The sequence below is a fragment of the Symphalangus syndactylus genome, chromosome 12, assembly GCF_028878055.3.
Source record: "Symphalangus syndactylus isolate Jambi chromosome 12, NHGRI_mSymSyn1-v2.1_pri, whole genome shotgun sequence".
NCBI classification, from domain to species: domain Eukaryota; kingdom Metazoa; phylum Chordata; class Mammalia; order Primates; family Hylobatidae; genus Symphalangus; species Symphalangus syndactylus.
In genome coordinates, this window is record NC_072441.2 from 46,781,220 (window position 1) to 46,805,335 (window position 24,116).

At 35.2% G+C, this 24,116-nt stretch overlaps 1 protein-coding gene across 6 annotated transcripts in view; it reads left to right on the top strand.

Moving 5' to 3' along the window:
* Positions 1-23,878, top strand: part of MTF2 (metal response element binding transcription factor 2) — a 59,955-nt gene extending 36,077 nt beyond the window's left edge. For 4 of the 6 annotated variants that reach the window (XM_063625498.1, XM_063625500.1, XM_063625501.1 and 1 more), the window contains 10 exons: positions 135-283; positions 3,356-3,451; positions 4,345-4,413; positions 5,550-5,673; positions 12,196-12,263; positions 14,257-14,427; positions 18,517-18,622; positions 18,742-18,794; positions 18,907-19,011; positions 21,465-23,878. In XM_063625498.1, the coding sequence (XP_063481568.1) occupies positions 135-283; positions 3,356-3,451; positions 4,345-4,413; positions 5,550-5,673; positions 12,196-12,263; positions 14,257-14,427; positions 18,517-18,622; positions 18,742-18,794; positions 18,907-19,011; positions 21,465-21,822 (1,299 nt within the window). In that variant the 3' untranslated portion in view covers positions 21,823-23,878. Of the gene's footprint in view, positions 1-134; positions 284-3,355; positions 3,452-4,344; positions 4,414-5,549; positions 5,674-12,195; positions 12,264-14,256; positions 14,428-18,516; positions 18,623-18,741; positions 18,795-18,906; positions 19,921-21,464 lie in introns of all 6 variants that reach the window. The other 2 variants (XR_010117473.1, XM_063625499.1) reach the window with 2 other exon arrangements.
* The last annotated feature ends 238 nt before the right edge of the window (positions 23,879-24,116 follow it).

Genomic DNA, 24,116 nt, shown 5'->3' on the forward strand with positions numbered 1-24,116 from the left:
TTAATCAGACAGTTTGTGATGTGGTAAAAGTTTGGAAAGGAAATTTCTCCAGAAGTGTCAGTCATTTTTAAAGTATAGAATTGTGTTTAAAATTTTAGCCTTCACTCTTTCACATTTTTTTCCCTCTAATGTAGAGGGGTGGTGCACTTAAGAAAGGACCAAATGCCAAAGCATTGCAAGTCATGAAGCAGACATTACCCTATAGTGTGGCAGACCTTGAATGGGATGCAGGTCATAAAACCAATGTCCAGCAGTGTTACTGCTATTGTGGAGGCCCTGGAGAGTAAGTAAATACAGTTACGTAATTCCCTTTAAGTAATTTTTATTTGCTTGCCTTATCTATTTTTCTTGATTATGGTGTGTGAGTGATGGTGAATTGCAACTGCATGAACACATCAGTGAAGAAAACCGGGGGAAAATCTATTATTTTCATAAAAAAATAATTTTTGTCTAGTGTTTGATCATATCCACACATTAAAAAAATATTTGTATAGGTCTTATATTCTGGAAATTTAAAGTGAATTGTAAATATTGTCATAAAGTTAACTATTGAGGGAAAACATTTACTGCAGGGGCCCAGTATCAGTAGTTTCATTGGATGTCATATTTAATGTGATTGACCATTTAGAAACTGATATATTTAATATTATAATTTAAATGGGAGAGTAAAAGACAAGTTTTTTTAGACATAAAATCAACATGGAACTTTTTCACGGACAGATTACTGCTTGCTTCTACGTATTTTCATTTCTTTCTTAAAGCGATAGGGCACAGATTGTAGTGCAGTGACATGATCATAGCTCACTGCAGCACTGAACTTCTGGGCTCAAGTCATCCTCCTGCCTCAGCCTCCGAAGTAGCTAGGACCAGACACGTGTCACTACACCTGTCTAATTTTAAAAAGTATTTTTTTTTTGTAAAGACAGGTTCTTGCTATGTTGCCCAGGCTGTTCTTGAACTCCTGGTGTCAAGCAATCCTCCTACCTTGGCCTCCCAAAGCTGGCTGGGATTACAGGCCTGAGCCACCTTGGCCTGGAGTAGCATTTTTATTTTCTTCCGGAACTTTTTCTTTGCATATACAGCTTGGCCAGCTGTTTGGTGCAAGAGGCCTAGCTTTTGGCCTATCTTGGCTTTTGACATACCTTTCTAACATTTGATTTAAATTTAGAGACTTGTGACTCTTCCTTTCATTTGAACACTTAGAGGCCATTGTAAGATTTTTTTTTTTTTTTGAGACAGGTTCTTGCTCTGTTACGTCGGCTGGAGTGCAGTGGCATGGTTATAGCTCACTCCAGCATTGAACTAGGCTCAAGCAATCCTCCCATCTCAGCTTCCTGAGTAGATAGGACCACAGACATGTGCCACCACACCCTGCTAGTTTTTAAATTTTTTTGTGGAAATGGAGTCTTGCTATTTGTCCATATTGGTCTCCAACTCCTGGCCTCAAGTAATTCTCCTGCTTTGGCCTCCCAAAGGGCTGGAATTACAAGCTTGATCACCACGCCTGGCCCCCACTGTAAGATTTTTATTTTTATTTTTATTTTTATTATTTGAGATGGAGTCTTGCTCTGTCGCCCAGGCTGGAGTGCAGTGGCGCAATCTCGGCTCACTGCAATCTCCACCTCCCGGGTTCACGCCATTCTCCTGCCTCAGCCTCTCCGAGTAGCTGGGACTACAGGCACCCGCCACCACGCCCGGCTAATTTTTTATATTTTTATTAGAGACGGGGTTTCACCGTGGTCTCGATCTCCTGACCTCGTGATCCGCCTGCCTCGGCCTCCCAAAGTGCTGGGATTACAAGCGTGAGCCACCGCACCTGGCCGCACTGTAGGATTATTAATTAGCCTAATTTCAATATTGTTGTGTCTCAGGGAATAGGAAGCTTGAGGAGAGGGAGAGGGATGGGGACTGGCTGGTTGGTGATAGTCAGAACACATACAACATTTAGTGATTAAGTTTGCCATCTTATGTGGGCACGGTTTTTGGTGGCCCAAAATAGTTATAGTAGTAACATCAAAGACCACTGATCACCATGAAATATACAATATTAATAATAATGAAAAAGTTTGAAATATTATGGGAATTTCCAAAATGTGATGCAGAGACATAAGGTGAGCACAAGAACCTAGAAAAATAGTGCTAATAGACTGAATCAAGGTATACATACTCTGTTTGGAAATGGTGCCTTTTATTATTTTCAAATAAAGATAACCGTATCAAAGTTTGGAAATGGTGCCTTTTATTATTTTCAAATAAAGATAACCATATCAAAACCACATACTAGCTGGGTGTGGTGGTGTGTACCTGTACTGCCAGATACTTGGGAGGCTGAGGTGGGAGGATCCTTTGAACCCTGAAGTCCAGCTTGGTCAATGTAGCAATGTAGCCCTGTCTCTTAAAACAAACCCAAAATCCATGTGCTAACTGAAAAGAGAAGATATATTTCTCAGATGAAGATTCAATTTTAGCATCTTTAGCTTTCTCAAACAGATTTATAGACCATACATTGAAATACAGCTAAACCTGTCAAAAAGCCTTTGACTTAGTCTTAGATTTATGATAATGTTTAGGTTTATTAAATCGTTATATTCTTTTTATTATAGCTGACAAGAATAATAGAAACACAGTAAAGATATAAAGTGGAATGTTTATAATCTGAAAGCTGCCTAAGGCCATTTGATATTTGAGACAAACAACAGTACTTCTGAATCTGACCTCTCCTGGGATTTAGAGAGTTGATGTGAAAAAAAGCCCAGAGGCCTGGCATGGTGGCTCTCGCATGTGATCCCAGCATTTTGGGAGGCCGAGGACAGAGGATCGCCTGGGCCCAGGAATTGGAGACCAGTGTGGGCAACATAGGGAGACCTCAGTTTTACTTTAAAAAAAAAATTTGCCTAGCTTGGTGGTGCATGCCTGTGGCCCTAGCTACTTGGGAGGCTGAGGTGGGAGGGTCACTTGAACCTGGGAGGTTGAGGCTGCATGAGCCATGGTCATGCTGTTGCACTCCAGCCTGGACAACATAGCAATACTTGACTCTTAAAAAAAATAGCCTAGGATTGTGTTTTAACAGAGCTTATTTAACTAGTGTAGGAGCCAGGCATTTTTGACTAGAAGTAGTAGGTGTATCTTTCAAGAGCTTATTAAAATTTCGTGAATAAAAGAGAGAAGAGGGATGAAATAGCTGATACTATAAGCCTTTTTGGGAAAGGAAATATTTACAGTTAAGTATAGTAGAAATGTGATACTTTAATTAGAACAGTATTGTGGATTATGCCACTTTTTCTTTTTTTTATAGAAATGAACCTTTCCCTTAAAACAGGAATTTTAATGTTAACTTTTTTGTTTTTTTTAATAGCTGGTATTTAAAGATGCTACAGTGCTGCAAATGTAAGCAGTGGTTTCATGAGGCTTGTGTGCAATGCCTTCAAAAGCCAATGCTATTTGGAGACAGGTGAGAAGGGCATTTGAACTTTACTGGCTGATTTTTGTCACTTTTTAATTGTGGTTATATTTGCGATTTCAGATTTCCTAAAGATAGTTTCAACAGTGATTTGGAAAGGGGTTGTCTCAGAGGGAAAATATTAAATAATGTACTTAAAGTATACATAATTTTTGTGCTTTTGGATTTTATTCCAGAAAGCTCTTAAGTATTGTCAGTGATTGCATTTGCTCCTATTGACCCATAGTACTCTAAAGTATTCTCATTGGTACCTTCCTTTAAAGAACCTCAAAGGGATCGTAATTAGAATTGGAAAAGACCACAGGGCCTTGTTAAAGACACAACTATACTTTAGATATAAAAAATTTGTAAAAGCAGACTTAATGTACCTTCTATATTAGAAGAATGCAGAGTAGCACAGTGAGCTTCAGGAACAAAAAGCTAGACCACTAAGTTTGACATCTGAAAACCTGGTTTTAAAAATCTTGGCTTATGCCACTTAATTTTCTTTCTGACCTTAGGGAAGTTCACTTGTCTCTTTGGGGCTTATGATATTTTGAGCATTGAATTAAACGATGTATATGGGGGCAGCCATCATAATTCCTGGCACACACAAGCGATTGATTAGTAAACTATAAGTATGTGTGAGTCCATGTGTGAACTTTGAAGGTCTTCAATGGTTAAAAAAAAAAGATCCTTTCTCTTCACATATGAACTATTTCATTATTTGTTGTTGGAAAAGAACTTCCCTCAATCACAGAAAGCATTATAATTTAAATTATATTTTGTTGAGTATCACTCTTTATATCAGCTGTAAGTTATTCACTTGGTGAATATTAGCTGTAATTGTTAGTTTATCTCTGATTATTCAGTATAAAACTTTTTCTATTCTTTTTTTTTCTTAGATTTTATACGTTTATATGCTCTGTCTGCAGTTCTGGACCAGAATACCTCAAACGTCTACCATTACAGTGGTAAGTGTGGACCTTTCTGTTAAAAAAAAAAAAAAAAGAAAAAAAGCCATTTTCTTAAACCTACAAGTTGAAACTTTCTATATACATTTACTTGGCTTAAGTAAAAATAGGTTATTTATGCTTGGCTTTATTTCTTTTATTTATCCTCATGCCTGATGTCATCTTCACTAAGTAGCATCTACTTGTATTGCTAAATTAATAAGGCTGTTCAGTGTTGAATGTTATAAATGAAACTTTCAGATATCCTTTAGACCTAAATTCTTACTCATATTTCTAGTTCTTTTGAACCTTCAGAATAGCATACAGTAGAAGAGAGATAGGTATAACAAATATGCTAATTTCTGCTTCAATGTAGTAATTCTTGTGTGTTGGAAGTGTGATGAATTTTAGAGGTTTACTAATAAAATGCTTACAGTAAGTACTTACAAATCTTTGTTGTATTTTACATATTTTATCAACAGATAGGGTTTAACCCATGAATCAGATAGTTTGGTTAAGTATGGTATATTCTGTAGCTTATATCCAGAAGTGAAAACACAAAAATCTTGATTGTAAGTTATATATTTTTAAAGCCAGATCCTCTTTGAATGAAGTAATTTGTGGCCAGGCGCGGTGGCTCTCGCCTGTAATCCCAGCACTTTGGGAGGCTGAGGTGGGTGGATCTCCTGAGGTCTGGAGTTTAAGACCAGCCTGGCCAACATGGTGAAACCACGTCTCTACTAAAAATACAAAAAAATTAGCCTAGCGTGGTGGTGGGCACCTGTAATCCCAGCTACTCGGGAGGCTGAGGGAGGCTGAGGCAGGAGAATTGCTTGAACCCACGGGGCGGAAGTTGCAGTGAGCTGAGGTTGCGCCATTGTACTCCAGCCTGGGCAATCAGCGAAACTCTGTCTCAAAAAAAAAAAAAAAAAAGTAATTCATATATCTTCTAGTTTATAGTTGCTATTCAGGATAAGTGAATGTTTAGTCACTATTTTCTAGTTATTTTTATATGTAGTGATTTATTGTATTGTGAATATGACTATCCACCTAAATATTTCTCTTTGCATTTTAATTACTGTTGTATAAAGAAACCATGATTTCTTAACAGTAACCAAAAGCACTGTTTTGTGTATTTGATTATTTTCGGATTTCAGGGTAGATATAGCACACCTATGCCTTTACAACCTAAGTGTTATTCATAAGAAGAAATACTTTGATTCTGAACTTGAGCTTATGACATACATTAACGAAAACTGGGATAGATTGCACCCTGGAGAGGTAGGTGGTCTGAGAACTAACTTCAGTAGCTACTTGATGTCTTTTTTGTTTTATTTTGTTTTTCAAAAAACAACTAAGACACATGTATAAGTCAGACAACTAAAATAGAATTTTATTTTTAGTTCTGGGGACAAATAAGTTTGGTATGGATATCAGGACCAGCCTTCTCATCCTCCTGTGTGTTTGTTGCCTGTTGACTCTGGAAATTTGTAGAAGGAGGAGGTATATTATTTGATTCTTTCATTTTCTGAAGTGAAAATCATTGTAGTTAAAGATAGAAGGGAGGGAGAAATCTTTAGTATTGGGTATCTTACTCATAGTTCGACCTCCTTTTCTTCTAAGTTTTCTATAAACTTAGAGATATAACCAACATTCTTCCTTCCTCTCTTGTTGGTACTCCTTTATATATTTCTGACTTGTAGGAATGGTGGGATCTAATAATATTGTTAGAAAAATGAGTTGTAGAGTGAAGCTGCCTGAATAGAAAATTATCCCCTCTCATTCTGACATCTCATTTTGCTTCTCATTTTTGAAGTGTAACTACCTATGCTGGTTTACAGTCTTTTTTTAAATGAATTTAAAAGTAATGTGTGTTCATTGAAGAAAATTTTGAAACTAATGAATAGCAGAAAGAGAAAAGTAACTAGAATAAGTTTAATAGTTAGGGACCTTATTTTTAGCTTTTATTTAGAATTACTAAAGTACATATATTAACTACTTTTGGTTAAAACTAAAAAATTTGTTTTATAATATATGGAATTTGATATGTGTATCTTAGTCATGCTTTTTTTTTTTTAGGTAAATTTTGCAAACTGATTTGAAGTTTAGGAAGAATTTCTTGATTTGTAGCTTTGAGACACGAAGGACATCCTATTTCATATCAAATAGGATATCAGAGGGCTTTTGGGGGGTTTATGGGATATCAGGGAGAACATAATGCATGATTTAGTTTGTAGTTTTAAAATCTAGGATATTACTGAAATTCAATTGATGAATTTTTGAATTCATTTGAGTTTTGAATGTTAGATATTGAATTATCATAGAAATTTTTGGCAAGTTTTCTGTTAAATACTTTTTTTTAGATGAAGTTTGAGAGAAAGTGAGTGATGTGTACGTTGAATTTTTTTTTTTTTTTTTTTTTGAGACGGCGTCTTGCTCTGTTGCCCAGGCTGGAGTGCAGTGGCGCGATCTCAGCTCACTGCAACTTCTGCCTCCCAGGCTCAAGCCATTCTCCTGCCTTAGCCTCCCGAGTAGCTGGGATTACAGGCACCTGCCACCACGCCCGGCTAATTTTTGTATTTTTAGTAGAGATGGAGTTTTGCCATGTTGGCCAGGCTGGTCTTGAACTCCTGACCTTAAGTGATCTGCCCACCTTGGCCTCCCAAAGTGCTGAGATTACAGGCATGAGCCACTGGGCACGGCCACATTTGATAAATTTTAATAAACTGATTAGTAATCAGAAAGTAAGGGGTAAGGCATTAGAAGTGGCTATAGTGGTTTTTATAATTATCTTAATATTTAATGCTATAATACATTTGTTTAAAAATTCTTTCTAGCCATTATTCTTTTAGCACTTCGTATGCAGATACATATGTATACCTGTTAGCATTACATGATGAAATTCTGCAGTAGTAACTTGATGTAAATATTGGGTATATATAATATAAAAACTCGAGTTGGTTTATTTCAAATGCTGTCATTTTTAATTAAAATTTAAATTTTAGTGTTTAGATTTTATTTGAGAGGCTGGAAATATAAATGAAAATCACATTTAGTGTATTTTTCAAGAAAAGAGTTCAGTTTATGAATTTCAGGTGTCCCAGCTCCAGCTGAACTTCTGAAACATACTAGAAAAAATTTGCTTCAGCAATAATACATGTTTTTATTTCTGTAGCCTATGAGGTAATGTCTTAGAAAAAAAGAAAAAATTTTGTGAATTATTTCCACTTTTTGAGCCATCAAATTTATTACTAGAACACGAGACTAAAAATTTCTTATTGTTCTTTCTCTGAATTAAAATAAGAAAATATTCAGACTTAGATGAGACATCTCATTCACAGACTTTGGTAACTGACAGATTGAAGTTCAGGTTTTTAATTTTCTGTATTGTATTTTTATACTGTAATTGTAACTGGATTTTAGGGTGAGTTTTTAATAATAAAGAGATGATAAAATTTATGCTAGTTTATCATGTTTATTCAGTGTTTTTCATTTAGTTTACTTTCAAATGTTTGTAGTGATCAATAAAAAGATAACAAATAATGGGTCATTCCAAATTATTTGAATAGGAAATTTTGGTAAACTAAAAATGAATTACAAATTGAATTTTGTCACTAATCCAAACTTAGGTTAACAAAAATTTCCTTTTGTTTATATTCTTGTTCCAAATCTTATAAAATGCCATTAATTATTTTGAAAACATGGGAAGTAGTGTATGCTAAATATAATGTTTATATTTTATAATTGAGTACCTTGGAGTACTTTAGTCATTTTGAACATCAGCTCTTTTTTTTTTCTTTTAAGAGACAGGGCCGGAGAGTCTCTCTCTCTCTCTCTCTTTTTTTTTTTTTTTTAGGAGACCCTTGCTCAGGCTGGAGTGCAATGGTGCAGTCATACATAGCTCATTGAAGCCTTGAACTCCTGAGGTCAAGTTATCTTCCTGCCTCAGCAATTCTTGTTATACATAGTATAGAATAAAGCACCTGCTCTAGAAATTTGTCTTCAAAAATGAAACAAAATAGAACAAAGATTGTGATTTTAGTTTATCTAAAATGTGGAGTTCCCTTCCTCTTGCCACCAGATCAAAGAAAAAAAATTTTGTAATGATATAAATTGATTGAGATTTTTTATGGCATTTTGCGTAGGAATATATATTGCACAACTAGGCAGTTATCCACATTTATTATTCCTGAACTTTGAATTATAATTAATTTTACATATGATGAGTCTGGCTAAACTTTAATGGTATTTTTTATTTTAGAAACCTAGTAAATACATATTTACAGTTGTAATTACTTGCTGTAATCTTACATTGAATCAGTTGTATTCTGTTTTGAGTATTGTGTCCCCCCCCCCCTTTTTTTATAAAGGAAGCACTGTGACTGTTTTTATTTTAAAGACTGTTTTTTTTTTTTTTTTTAGAGCAGATTTAGGTTGTCCCCTTCTGCCACACATGCACTGCCTCCCCCATTATCAGCATCCCTCCACCATAGTGGTAGATTAGTTATAATTGATGAAGCTACATCAATATGTCATTATTATCCAAAGCTGTGACTTCTTTTAGTAATAAAAAGAAGTTTCAAAAATATTACACTTTTGGAGATAATATCCTGTCATACTGAAAAGGCAAAATGTAACATTCATGTATCATATTTTTTTCTTAGTTGAATACGTATAGGATTGTTATGAAGAGAAGATAAAACTTTTGAATCATTTTAGAAGATAATGGTAGTATTACACTGTTTCCTTATGTAGTTTTTGTACTTCTTTTGGCTTGGTTCCTATTGATTATCATAAAGATTGAGTGTAGCTGTTTGAGGAACTACTATGTTTTGGATTATTTTCTTTGAGATAGTAAAAATACTTAACATTTGAAACCATAATAAACTTTCTTAAGGTTTTTATGTAAAATGGTCTCATCTGTTGTATCACATTGTTTTGGGGAGTTTAAAATGAGATATTAGTACTTTTTGTAATTGCTTATTGTCATTTGTCTTTGATTCTTAAAGTTATTTGAAATTCTAGTTCTGTAATAACTGCTTTTCTGTGGTCTTAAATTTTAGAAACCCTGAGGTTGATAGCAGAATAATTTATGGAGTGCTACTTCACTTTTGAGGGAGGTAGGGAGAAAAGCAAAGATGAAACTCAAGAAATACTGTGGTAGAAATGATACTAGAGGAAAATATACAATAGAGGTGGAATGATATTTATAAGTGGAAGTGATAAGAAATCTGAACAAAAATACCTTGGGGCTTAGAGTGTTATAATTAGCATATAGTATGGTGGTTAGCAACAAATTACCTAAGTTGTTGGGATACTTAAGCCCAGGTGTCTTGGAACTTAATAATGGTAGTTGAAAGGAAGAGTTATAAGTATTAGTGTGAGATTAGTATCTGGAGAGTGGGGAGCAAAAAAAAAATTGTTCTTTTGGAGATTTATATAGTAAACTTCATGGTCAGATGGAAGGTGTAGAATGTGATGCTCTTCTAATGTAGATTATCTGATTTACACTATAATGGTTGTACTTTTAGTTTGCAAAACACTGAAAGGGGGAAGTCTTTGGCACTTTTATGGTGGCTAAAATATGCAGTTCTATGCAAAGTAGTCATGGAGTGCTGAAGGAACTTACTAGATAAAATTTCTGAGAAATGGTAGGGAGTAAATACCAAAAGAAAGTAGAGTTCATTGTGATCGTCAAAAAGTAAAAAAGTGGATTTTAGAAATTAGGAAGTTAGTTTTGCTGTTGACTCAGCAAATTTTCAGATTTTTCAGATATATGGTTTGTGAAGATTTAAAAGGCAATAAGGAAAATCTCTTATTAGAATAAGTCATGTATACCCTTGGTTTCTTTTTTAATATGATTAGCAACACTGGTTTGTCGGTGTTTTTCTTATGGTTAGCAAACACTGGTTTGGGCATGATATAGACATAGTATAACTTGATTTCAGATGAGATATTAAAATGTGAACTGGTTAAAGTGAAAATTAAATGGATTTGTAACTAATGGAAAAACAGTAACAAAGTTGGTGCTTTGGAAACATTCTTGAGGGAGACTCTAATGGAGGGCCATAGGGGTTCTGTCTTTGTCTCTACCTTCAATTCTAGAAGGATGACAGAATCAAGAGAAAAGATCTGGAACATTGAGATGAAAACAAGATCAATTAACAGCAGTTAAAAAATTCTGCTTTAGCCATAAACACAAACAGTACACGGGCATGATAGGGGATACTCAATTTGATAGCAGTTCATCTAATAAGATTTCACAGTTGGGGTGGGGAGAGGGGACCAGGAAGAAGACAGAGTTAGAAGCTTAATATTAAGTAACCATGTGATATAGCTATTCAACATTTTAACCTAATCTTATAGTTAGACATGATAGTTGCATTCAGATATTTGAAGAGCTGTCTTGTAATAGAGGGAATGAAAGAGCTCTGGGGAGGAAGATTTTGCCTACTTATGGAATGGGGTTTTTTAGTTGGTGCCTTATCAGCTTTTATCAGTGGCAGTAATTAAGCCAAGGTTGAATAAATATCTGTACTGTAAAAGAGACTGCAATATTGGTGGAAGGCTGAATTGGATCTAGGGTCTCATTCAAGCTTTATAAAGTCTGATTCTATTATTCCTCCTTTAAAATTGAAATTCTCTTTCATTAGACACTTCAGAAATTACAGTAGGAGTTGGTGGTTTGATATAGAGGAATGAGTACCTAACTCCTATTTCACGTTTTTTTTTTTTAGCCCTCAGCATATTGGCACAGAGTGGACTCTCAGTGAGTGTAGAATGAATGGACTTATCACTTGAGTTCAGGTTCTAGCTCTCTCACCAACTAGACAGGTGAATTTGAGCAGTTTTAACCTTTATATTTGTTAACTTGTGTAAAATAGAGTTGGAGTAGATGACTTACAAGTTTTTTCTAGCTCCAGCATTCTATTTGGCAGATTTGTTTTCTCTCTCACTTAAAGCAGTTCTGAGGCTTGGGAGTTTCAACTGGTAAAGAACATACTGGCTGTAATTTTGAAAGTCAACTGTGATATTTTGGAAGCAGCTTTTTTTTTTTTTTTAAGGTCTTTGTAGCATTAATTCAGGACGGTCCTTTTGTAATTTAAGATATTTTTGCTAATATGCCCTAGTCAAGAAGAAGCAGAAAGGTCTCTGAGAAAAAGCCCTATTGGAACAAAATAGGGTTTTTTTCTAGAATTAAATATTTAGATTTTAAAACGGTTTGTTATGATGAAAAATTACTGAGCCATTTAGAGCTGGCTAAAGTCTATAATTGTTATGAGAAGATCTCTCAATTTTACAGTATTCTAAAAAATTACAGGGATTATCGGTTTATGCTTAATGTTAGAGGTACTGGAAAATGGTATGTTTCTTCCTACTTTTTGTACTCCTTCCTATTGATATCTGTTAGGAACTTTTATAGTAAATATTAAAATAATTCTAATGTATTATTTCCCTAGGTTAAAGAATTTTTGAAAAATTTAATAACTAATAATAGAGTCCCATTTTTGTGATGTTTTACAGTTTGTAGGTCCTTCGTAAACATATCATTGGATTAATACAATGAACAAGTAATTAGTGTAGGATTTATACTTCCTTTTTTATAAGTGAGAAAATAAGCCTTGAGAGGTTAAATGGCCCTAGGTCACATAATTAGTCAGTGAGGACTTGGAATTAGAACTTAGATCTTCTGACTACCAATCAGTACACTTTTCCTCTGCATCACATTGCCTCTATCTAACACCTGTATATTACTAATTGATGAAATTGTAGTGCGTTAAATTGTTTCTTGATACTTCACAGCTGGCAGACACACCAAAATCTGAAAGATATGAGCATGTTCTGGAGGCATTAAATGATTACAAGACCATGTAAGTTGATTTATTTTATGTATCCCTATGAGGGAGACATTTAGTAAGTATAAGGAATAATGGCATTGTTTAAGAATTGTGGGATTGGTGTGTAGAAGTCCATACCATTTTAAACTTTATAATGTCCTATTTTATTTTAGTTAGATTAAAGCAGTGATTCTCAAGGATTGGAGGAGGGAGGAGTAATCCTTCTCCTGGGAATGGTGGGTGGGAGACATATCGGTATCTCTGGGAGAATTTAGCCTGTTCCATTGAAAAAGCATATTCAGTAATAACTTCCTTCTATAATATAATGTACTGAAAGTAAAATAAAGTCTTGTTAGCTGGTGGGAATATTCAAAAGATAGGAGAGAGTATTGTAGGGAATATGGGTTTTTAAAAAGATTGAGATCTATGGTTATAATAGTTAACACCATTAGTTACAGAAAAGTAATATTTCTAGCTGAGTGGTTTAAGATAATTAAATGATATTATTTGATATATTCTCATACAGATCTACAGATCTTCCTCCCACCTTATTTTTACTTTTTTTTTTTTTACTCACCACTGTACTAACAAGGATTCCCTTCTTTTTAAAACAATATATCTACATTTCTTAGAAACAGTTTTAAATGCAACAAATTTTATAAATGTGTGTGTTGGCTCCAGTAAAGTATTATATTATAAAATTTTTGTTTGCAATAAGTTGGTGTTTTGAAATTGATAGTATTTCTTCATTAAATAATGTAATTACCAGTGGCTGGATCTTTAGACCAGCTCAAAAAGTCATGAGGTACCTAATATGACCTTGAAGTGTAATAAAAAGGAAAAAAGACTGTAAAAAAGTCATGAGGTACCTGAGCAATTATTGTGCCGGTAAAAATATTTCATGGGACAGTGAATTCTGAGTTTCAACTTAGGGTACCAGAAATATATCTGTTCCTGTTATGGTAGTAATGAGGGATCCCCTTTCTTAAACCTGCAAAAAAGTAGAACATTTTGGTTGGGCGTGGTGGCTCACACCTGTAATCCCAGCACTTTGGGAAGCCAAGGTGGGCGGATCACCTGGGGTCAGGAGTTCGAGACCAGCCTGGCCAACATGGTGAAACCCCGTCTCTACTAAAAATACAAAAATAGCCAGGCGTGTTGGTGCACACCTGTATTCCCAGCTACTTAGGAGGCTGAAGCAGGAGAATCGCTTGAACCCGGGAGGTGGAAGTTGCAGTGAGCCGAATTGAGCCACTGCACTCTAGCCCGGGTGACAGAGCAAGACTCTGTCTCAAAAAAAAAAAAAAAAAAAAAAAAAAATTAAAAAGGGGGTGGGGAGAACATTCTAAACAACTGATGGAGGTTCTTGTGGCCAGGCAAGTTTCAGTAGAGCTGAGGGAGATGGAGGTGCTTGGGAATAAGGACCATAGAGACTAAAAGAAAGGTCTAAGGAGCATATTTTTCAGAGGCCCAAGTCCATAATGCACTGAAATAACCCTTCTTTGCCCTAGGTTATTTCCGTTTCCAGATCTGGCACTCTAGATACTCCTTTTATTTTCTGGGCCTCTAGGATTTATCTCCTACTTTCTTTTTCAATGCTGTCACCTATTATTTCTGACTAAGGTTTTTCTCCTTATAAATCCACTCTGAGATGGAATTCTTTTTTTCCTAAATCCCTCTTGAAATATTTCTAACAGATGACACTAAATATGGGAAGGCATATTGGGACCAAAAATACACCATTCTTTGTTCTTCTTTCTTCCTTTAAAAAGTTAGTTGCCATGTTTAAAAAGAAAAGTGGACATGTGCTCTTCTCCTTTCTGGTCCTATCCCTTCCTCCCCATCATATCCTACTGTAGACTGGCTCTGGGGCAGATAAGAATCAAGGAAAGCAAGGGGAAGTGAATTTTTGTAGTATTGGGTGGGCTTTCAATTATAAGGGCCTTATATATGAAAGTTAAGTTAGGGTCTACTATGTATATGTGTTCAGTCTTTAAAATTTTAGTTAATTTTTTTAAAAATTTAGGTTTATGTCTGGGAAAGAAATAAAGAAGAAGAAGCATTTGTTTGGGTTGCGAATTCGTGTTCCTCCTGTGCCACCAAATGTGGCTTTCAAAGCAGAGAAAGAACCTGAAGGAACATCTCATGAATTTAAAATTAAAGGCAGAAAGGCATCCAAACCTATATCTGATTCAAGGTAAAAGTTGATCTGTGGCTTAGTTTTTCTCTTTAGCTTATTTGTAACTAAAAATGTATGTTATTTAGTCTCCTTAGTATATTTGAAAGTACAAGTGGCAGTTACTCTGATTTTTTTTTTTTTTTTTTGGTCTATAATATCTTGCTTAGACAAGGTATGAAGAGTTGATGCCAGATGCTTGTTTATTTATTTTAGGACTTTGGCCTTCCAGAAATAGATTCTATTGATTTTGTTAGCAAACAGCTTAAGAGTACTAGCCTGTTTGTTCACTTTTCATTCATTCATTCATTCATTCATTCATTCAGCACAGTTTTCAAGTGCCTTATTATCTAAGTGCTAGGAAGTACAATGACAAACAGATAGATTTTTCTTCTGCCCTGATGGGGTTTACAAAGATGATAAGTAAAATAGTTACAGATTATGCTAGTGCCATTTAGGATAGCATACTCTTTTAGACTTTACTATGGATAGAGATGGGGCCTTTGTACTTTAATGATGAGGCTTAAGGAAGGACTGTTTAAGATAATATTTAAATTAAGACTTAAAGAATGAGAATGATATAACAATGTGAAAAACAAAGGGAAAAAGTACTCCAGCTAGCAGAAATAACGAGTGCAAAGGCTTTGAAACATATTCTAGGAACTCACAGAAGACTGGTGTGGTATAAATGAGGATGAGAGAGTAGCATCGGGTAGTGGAAAGATTAGGTGGGACTTGATCTTGTGTAGGGTCTTGTAGGTCTTACAAGGAATTTGGGTTTTCTAAGAATAATGGGGAGGCATGTAAGGGATTTAATTATCTTTTAGAAATACTCGGCCAGGTGCAGTGGCTCACACCTGTAATCCCAGCACTTTGGGAGGCCAAGGCAGGTGGATCACCTGTGGTCGGGAGTTTGAGACCAGCCTTACCAATATGGTGAAACCCCATCTCTACTAAAATTACAAAAATTAGCCAGGCATGGTGACGTTCGCCTGTAGTCCCAGCTACTTGGGAGGCTGAGGCAGGAGAATCGCTTGAATCCGGGAGGCGGAGGTTGCAGTGAGCTGAGATCGCGCCACTGCACTCCAGCCTGGGCAACAGAGCGAGACTCTGCCTCAAAAAAAAAAAAAAAAAAAAATACTGTTTTGGATGCTCTTTTGAGAATGGATAGTATAGAGGTAAGAATAAAAGCAGGAGAAAATTAACACCCAATTGTCTAGATGAGAGATAGATGATATGAGGGCTTGTGCAGAGGTAGGTGGTAACACTCAAATGGAGAGAAAACAGATATGAGGTCTTTATTGGAGGTAGAATTAATTGGATTTGCTAATGAATTAAATTTCTGAAAATAAGGAATCAATTAAATAATGCCCAGATTTCTGGCCTGAGCAACTGGTGGGTGGTTAATCAAGATCTGGAAGAACAGATTTTGGTATGGTGAATGAAGCATTCTTCTGTTTCATATTCATTGAATTGGAGATTCTTATGAGGGACACACACACACACACACACACACACACACACACACCCTCATACACACAGGATGATGTGAAATACAGGCAATTGGATTTTTAATTCAGGAGCTCATAGGAGAGGTCTAGGGAGGTGATACAAATTGGGAATCTGATTGATAAAGCCATGAGAATGAGTGAAATTACCAAGGGAGCAAGTAGAGAGAGAAGAGAAGGTGATCTGGGATCATGTCCTGACATCATTTATAAATTTGGAAGAGGTGAAATAAGCAAGGAGACTAAAAAAGAATGATCAGTGAGATGGGAGGAAACCAGGAAGTTTGATGTCTTGACAACCAAAAGAAAGATAGTGTTTCAAGAAAGATAGGTGTATTGAAGTGTATTGAATGCTAGTGAGAAGTAGATTAAAATGAAAGAAAAATATTTATTGCATAAGGTAACATTTTGTTATTAGTGACCTTGACAAAAGGAATTTCTTTGAAGTGGTACAGATAGAAACCAGATAGGACTGGGTGGAAGTATGACTGAACCTAGCATTGCCAAATTTACATGTCAAACCGGGCTTCTCCTGCATATCAGGGACACAGGCAGATTCAAAATAATAACAGTAGTAAAGGAAAGGAGGAAAATAGGAAACTATCTTTAAGGATTCTGAATGAGAGGGGAGAAAATGGAAAGGGTATATGTCATCAACACCTAGAAGTTTTCCTATGTAGGGAGGCTGACAAATGGAATGGCAGCTGAAGAGGGGGATAGGACTAGTCAAATGATGGTTTTTTAAAATAGATGGGAGATAGTTGGAACCTGTTTTTGGGTGTAAGTAGGAATGATCCAGTGGAGAAGAGGAAATTGATATAGGAGAATACAAGCCAAAAGAGAAGGGATGTAGAACGTAAATGTGGGACTGGCCTTTTCTAGAAGGAGAAACATCCTTCTGTTGAAATGGGGTGAAAGAGAAGATGGGTACAGATGCTAGTTCTGTTGTAGATTGAGCAGTTGGAAATTGAAGTTCTTGTCTGGTAGCCTCCATTTTCTCGATGAAATATAAGGTAAAGATAGCTGAGAGGCTTGTACAGAGAGGGGAATTTAAGGGTCAATTAAAGGTATGGAATAGTCATCTTGGAGATAAGGAAAATGTAATTACAAAGCCTTGACAATGAGTCCAGTTATATGAAGTTTGTAAGAAATTAGCTATTAAGTTTTCTTTGAATGAAGGAAAGAATGCTTATTATTCCTATCACTTTCAGATTTTGTCACTCAAATCCTTTGCTAGCAGTTGCCCATATTATCAATCAGAAAAAAAAATTCCACAAGCTTTTTCATTTCTATCATAATGTGATAGGATGTTCCCTTTGTGGTAGCTATCAGGTCATCTGATGCCACCAGATAAGGATTCAGCTGCTTTCTTTAAAGGCATCCTCAGTTCCTTCTGGACCTTGTGTATAAGTTGTTCCTTTTAGTTTGAGATTACTTTCTTTAGTCCAGGAGTCCTTTATAAATATTATGTTGATCATTTTACAAAAGAAATGGATATCCCATCCATCTTATTCCTGAGACTTTTGATTATAGCGTCTGGTTCTGCTTTGTCCTTCTAGTTCCCCTACTTTCTCCTTCCTCATACTTCCACCTTTATTCCCTGACCTTTTTTGGCATCTGGAGGGATAAGTTTTTCTCCTACTTTCTCCATTCATCTCTTTCTAGGCTATTGTATAGTGTTCTTTTTTCCTCTCCTTAATTGAAGTCTCCTGGACAATTTCCTCATAGGCCTCACTCCATTTTATTAGCTTGCTTGTATACACATTTGTCACTTTCTAACTATATTGTGAACTCTTTAGCACAGGGAACACCTTTGTATCCATATTATCTAATATCATCTTTATATGGTAGCTATTGTTGAGTAAATGAAATATTCTTTCTATATATATTTTTTCTTTTTTTCTATTAATTAGAGTGTCTTTGCCTATTGCACTTTTTTCCTTCCTGTTGCTTGGTATTTGGCTTTATGTTTAAAAAATGGTTTTCTAGGTCTTTCTGATTTTTCCTTTTGAATGACTCCCTGAGAATGTGAAGGATTTCTTACTCCTTTCTCCTTTACGTTCTGCCACTCTGGGCTTCATTCTCTTTCTCATAGTGTCATTCAAGAATCTACATATATATCTAAAGGCAGCCTTTATGACTACTACAATTTTAACATAGATATTTCCTGACTCCATGAAGTTAACTGCTAAATTCATAGTCATTTTTAGTAGTAAATCCTTGAAACATCCTCCAAGTTGTAACAACCTAAAATTAAACTATATAATTGAGCTTTTAGGAGTTTTGAAATCTTCCATCCAGTATAATTGTCTGGTTTTTGTTGTTGTTTTTAAATCTTAAGTGGTATATATTGTTCAGAATTATATTAAAGAGGACTTTTTTTAAGCCTTTTGTAATGTAAATATCTTTAAAGTCAAGAAATACTTATATTAGAATATATTATCTGTGCACTTGACTAAACTTGTGGATTCAACTAATATTTACTTTTTATATAACCATTAATATAAAATAATATATGTATATGTGTTTAGTTACATACATAGAGTCAATGTCTTTGTTTTCTTTATGCAGAGATTAAATGCATAATGGTTTTCCATTTCAGGGAAGTAAGCAATGGCATAGAAAAAAAAGGAAAGAAAAAATCTGTAGGTCGTCCACCTGGCCCATATACAAGAAAAATGATTCAAAAAACTGCTGAGCCACTTTTGGTAAGAGGATATGTTGGTATATGTTCTCAAGAAGAAGGATGCATGAAATAACTGAGAAGCTAGTATTTTTTTCAGCTTACTTTAGAGACATGCTTTAAGTATATATTTTTATTTTCCAGGATAAGGAATCAATTTCAGAGAATCCTACTTTGGATTTACCTTGTTCTATAGGGTAAATAGAAAGTTATTTTCTCCCTTTCTAGGTTTTGTCTTTTGAGTGGATGTTAATATTTCTGTTTGTTATATAATATAGTCGTTACACAATTTAAATTCTTTTGTCTCAGGAGAACTGAGGGAACTGCACATTCATCTAATACCTCAGATGTGGATTTCACGGGTGCTTCCAGTGCAAAAGAAACTACCTCGTCTAGCATTTCCAGGCATTATGGGTAGACATTTTACATTCTTATTTTTTTTACTTTTTTTATTCTAGATTTCTTTTCTTTGTAAAGTGTTGATTGAATAATTTTTTAGCAATTGAAAGTGATGAAAGTTGTGTCTATCAGCTTTTTGAGAGGTAATCCATATGTAGATCCCAATAGTTAATATTCATTTGAATATTTTTGCTTTCTAAACATATTTTTCATGTTTGAATGGAAATTTGCAGTGTACACAGAGAAAAAGTATACCATTGTTTAGAAGCTGTGCTCGTTAGGCTTTTTAATGCCTCTGCTACACAAGTGTTCTTTGTTTTAGGAAGATTTGATTTTTTTTTTTTTTTTCTTTTTAAGAGACAGATTCTCACTCTGTTGCACAGGCTAGAGTGCGGTGGCGCAATCATGGCTCATTGCAGCCTCAAACTCCTGGCTTCAAAAAATCCTCCCATGTCAGCCTCTCTAGTGGCTGGGACTACAGATTGTGCCACCACACCTAACTAATGCTTTTTTATTTTTTGTAGAGATAGTTTTGCTAAGTTGCCCAGGCTGGTCTTGAACTCCCGGCCTCAAGTGATCTTCCTGTGTTGGCCTTCTCAACTGCTGGGATTACACGCCTGAGCCACTACAGCTGGCCAAGATTTGATTGAAAAAAAAAAAAAATCAGACACCTAAATCCTTTTGTCCTTAAAATGATTTTAAACTTAAGATATTTATCAATAGCAGACTCCCCTCTGATATCTTATTTAATCCAGCCCTTCAGAAGGACAACGTTTTTGTTTATTGTTTATTTTTTTTTGAGATGGAGTCTCGCTCTGTCACCCAGGCTGGAGTGCAGTGGCATGATATCAACTCACTGCAACCTCCGCCTCCTGGATTCAAGCAATTCTGGCACCTCGGCCTCTCATGTAGCTGGGATTACAGGTGTGTGCCACCATGCCCAGCTAACTTTTTGTATTTTTAATAGAGATGGGGTTTCACCATGTTGGCCAGGCAGGTCTTGAACTCCTAATCTCAAGTGATCCACCTGCCTCGGCCTCCCAAAGTGCTGGGATTACAGGCGTGAGCCACTTTGCCTGGCCAGGACAACTTTTCTCTAAAGCACATCATGTCAGGTATGAAAAGGTTAATCTATTTGGGGTCAGAGCTACTATTTTCAAGTTTTATACTTCATTCTGTTTAAATTTTGTTCATAATTCAAAAACTGCTGTTGTAAATTATGCAAAATTCTACATTAAATGCTTAAAGTGTAACCCATTTATTAATGAATTCTGAATAATTGACTTTTTTGGGGCCTCTTACTAGATACTCTGCTAAGCTTTTTACATATATTGTCTTATTTAATTCTTAAAACAATTTTTTGGCTGGGTGTGGTGGCTTATGCCTATAATCCCAGCACTTTGGGGGGCCAAGGTGGGAAGATTGCTTGAGGCAAGAGTTTGAGATGAGACCCCATCCCTACAAAAGAAAAAAATTATCTGGGCTTGGTATTGGTGTCTGTAGTCCTAGATAGTCAGGAAGCTGAGGTGGAGGATTACTTGAGCCCAAGAGGTCAAGGCTGCTGTGAGCCATGATTGTGCCACTGCACTGCAGCCTGGGCAACAGAGTGAGACCTTGTCTCAAACAAACAAAAGAGAACAATTTTTTGAGTTGTGTAAGTCCTGTTGTTCTCATTTTACAGATGAGGAAAGTGAGACTTAGGGGATTTTAAGTAACAAGCCCAACATTGCATGTTTAACAAGTATAACAGAGCTGGGTTGTTAACTTATACAGTATGACTGTAGGTCTTTCAATTTAGTTGTTGTACTGTATTCACCTTTTATTATAAAATCATCATATAATTGAATTTCTGTGCTGAAAAGGACCTCACACATTATCCAGTCTAATCCCTTCACTTATTAAGTGAACATAGAGATTAAGATTTGAATTTGGCCAAGTAATAGAGTTAGGGATAGACCCAGCATACTCTGACTGCTAGTCTGTGCTTATTCTGATTCTGGTGTATTACTTCACTAGGCCTAGAACTGGTAATAAGAGAACCTCTGTTCTAGTTCCACTCTTTAAGGACATGGAACAGTGTCGTAGATGTAGTTTCTGCTCATTAATTATTTGAACAAGTGAATGAGCTCTTTTAAATGATGAGATTATTGGCAATACCTGATTTATGAGTAGGGCCTCTTCGTAAGAATTTTCCTTGTTGGCCTCCGAAGTAAAAAAATTACCCTAAACTTACTAGTAGTTAAGGAAGAAAAGCTCTACAAAGTTCAGCCCCAAGAAGGTGACAAAATCTAAAGTAATGAGCGCAAGTGATAGTCCATTTATATAGCATTTATTGTTTGGGTTTGGCTCATTTTTATATCGTCAAGGATATATGGTATAGTAGAGTAATCCAAAAAAGAGAACATATTGTATGGGCATAGGATGCTAAAAAAGCTTAGTAGACAATTCTGGTCTTCTCTGTTACATAGATTATCTGACTCCAGAAAAAGAACACGTACAGGAAGATCTTGGCCTGCTGCAATACCACATTTGCGGAGAAGAAGAGGTCGTCTTCCAAGAAGAGCACTCCAGACTCAGAACTCAGAAATTGTAAAAGATGATGAAGGCAAAGAAGATTATCAGTTTGATGAACTCAACACAGAGATTCTGAATAACTTAGCAGATCAGGAGTTACAACTCAATCATCTAAAGAACTCCATTACCAGTTATTTTGGTGCTGCAGGTAGAATAGCATGTGGCGAAAAATACCGAGTTTTGGCACGTCGGGTGACACTTGATGGAAAGGTGCAGTATCTTGTGGAATGGGAAGGAGCAACTGCATCCTGACTGTAGGACTGAACATTATGTTCACTGCACTCTGATTTTCTGTAGGTACAGTTCAAAGCCCTAAAGGAGTCTGGCTTTTACTATCTTTCTTAAAAAAAAAAAAAAAAAAAAAAAGTCAAAAAAATTCAAAAAAGGGGATGATACTAGCCTTAACATGTACCTGTCAATGTTATGGATATTGTCATAAAAAGGTATCTTTTAAAAATCAGAACAGAGACTTAATTTTTTAAATCTTAAGATTTGTAGAATGTTTCTAGGATAGGATATTAAAAATGATTGAAACCCATGCATGGTGTTAGACAATTTTTCTAATTATTCCATTGAGTCAGTTTTTTGTGATTAGTGATTATCAGAGCAAACATCATGTAGATAGCACAAGTATTTGGAGAAACATTGTTTGTTTTGTTACCAAAATGTTGGAAAAATTTATTTCAATACCTTTTAGATTTCATAAAGTGCAGTGTATATAATGCCTACTGAAAGACTGTAAAATATTGAAATTTTCTTTCAAGCAAAGTGTAAATATATTGAGCCTGTAAATTGCTCTGTGACTAGACTTCATTGTCGTCTTAATATATTCTTGCATGTGCATATATATACACACGTGTATATATATGTGTGTGATTATGTGACCTATGCAATACAAATTATGGGAATGGGCAGCTTTGGAGTATATATCCCATAATTCTTTTTTCAGGAATAGTTGCAGTATTTACACAGCAGCATTTCTTCTCAGGCTTTTATTGGGTGCTGTTGCTTGCTATGTATGAAGAGAAATGTGTCAGACAAGTTTAGTGTGTTCTGAAGAAGGGTGTGAACAACAGTGTTCATGGGCTTTTAGAATGCTTTTCACTTTTAGTCCTTGTAACTAAGCTGTTCAGTACCTAAAACAAATTCAAATAATATGAACATTATCTCCTACTAGAAGTAACGTTTTCAAGTTTTCATGGCACATTATGATTGTAAATGTCTCTCATTTTTAACAGTAAGTCTATAGGAGTCCCGTGAAGATTCCTGAAATGTCTGTAGTAACTGTTAGTCATGTTGGAATAAGTGTAGTATGAACAAAGTATTTTATTGCACAGGGTTAACAAACAGTATGTTGCCGGCTGAGGCTACTGCTGTTTTATTACAACATTACCTCTTGTTTTTATAAAATGTACCAAGATTTAAATTGATAACTTTATTTTACTTGTAAAAAAAAAAGTTTCTTTTATCACCAGTGTTAGAGTTGTCTTCTGTTTCTTTTTGTTTTGTTTTATTTGTTTTCCTTTTTAGCCAAAGAGTGAACAGAAGATTTTCTTATTTTGGTGGCTATTCATTTTACTTTTAAAAGTGATTGGTGGATTTTAGACTAATTATGGGGAAATTTGCCACCAAAATAAAAAATATGTAAAGTGTAGTGATTACAGAGTGGTTAAAATGTGGGTTAGTACTTATTTATTCCATTAATTGATTATTTGACTGTTTATAAAGAAAGTTGCTTTATTTCTTTAAACATCTTCAAAAGATGATCCTTTCTTGTCACATTATAGCCAAAAGAAGCAGAGAACTTCATTGTCTGCATTTGGTTCCTGGTTGGCCAGGTATAAATGAGCTTTACAAAAGTGCAAATTAAAAACTGTTACTTCTGTTTACCTCCACCAAAACTTGATTTTCCCCTAGCTATTAATTTAAGGTTGCCTTTCCTGCAGCTGCAATATTTTGAATAACACACAGAGTTTGTGTTGATTTTTGAATGTTTGTTTATATCTAGGGGTAATGAAAAATGTAAATCCCGTGTATCCTTATTCACTCCACCTGTATCATATTATTTCATTTTCCCCAAAGTCCTTTAATTCTAACTGAACACCAGCAGTATTTTTAGAAACTTTTTCTTTAACATACTTGGAAGATGATTTATCCAGCTGAACTGTCTTTAGACATAATTATTGTGAATGTCTGTTTTATTTTCTCATGGTGGTTCACATGGCTCTGATGTTCAGTTTGTATTTTTGGAATTGCTTTACTTAGAGATTAAAACAGACCAACATTAAATGTGTGTATTTTTTAAAGAGCTAATGAGTTTTGCTTCTGTATTTGCTTGAAAATACACACTAGTGCAGTAGTTGACTGCTTTTATTTAGCTAGGGTGGTAAGGATTTTCTAATTCCACTGCTAGTATGTTCACTTGAATTAATCTTTATAAAACTTTGCTTTCATTTTCCTCATCCCGCCTATAATATTAATAACTATCACATGTTCATCTTAAGTGGTCTTAAAGTACGTTTAGTGAGCATGTACACTTTATATTT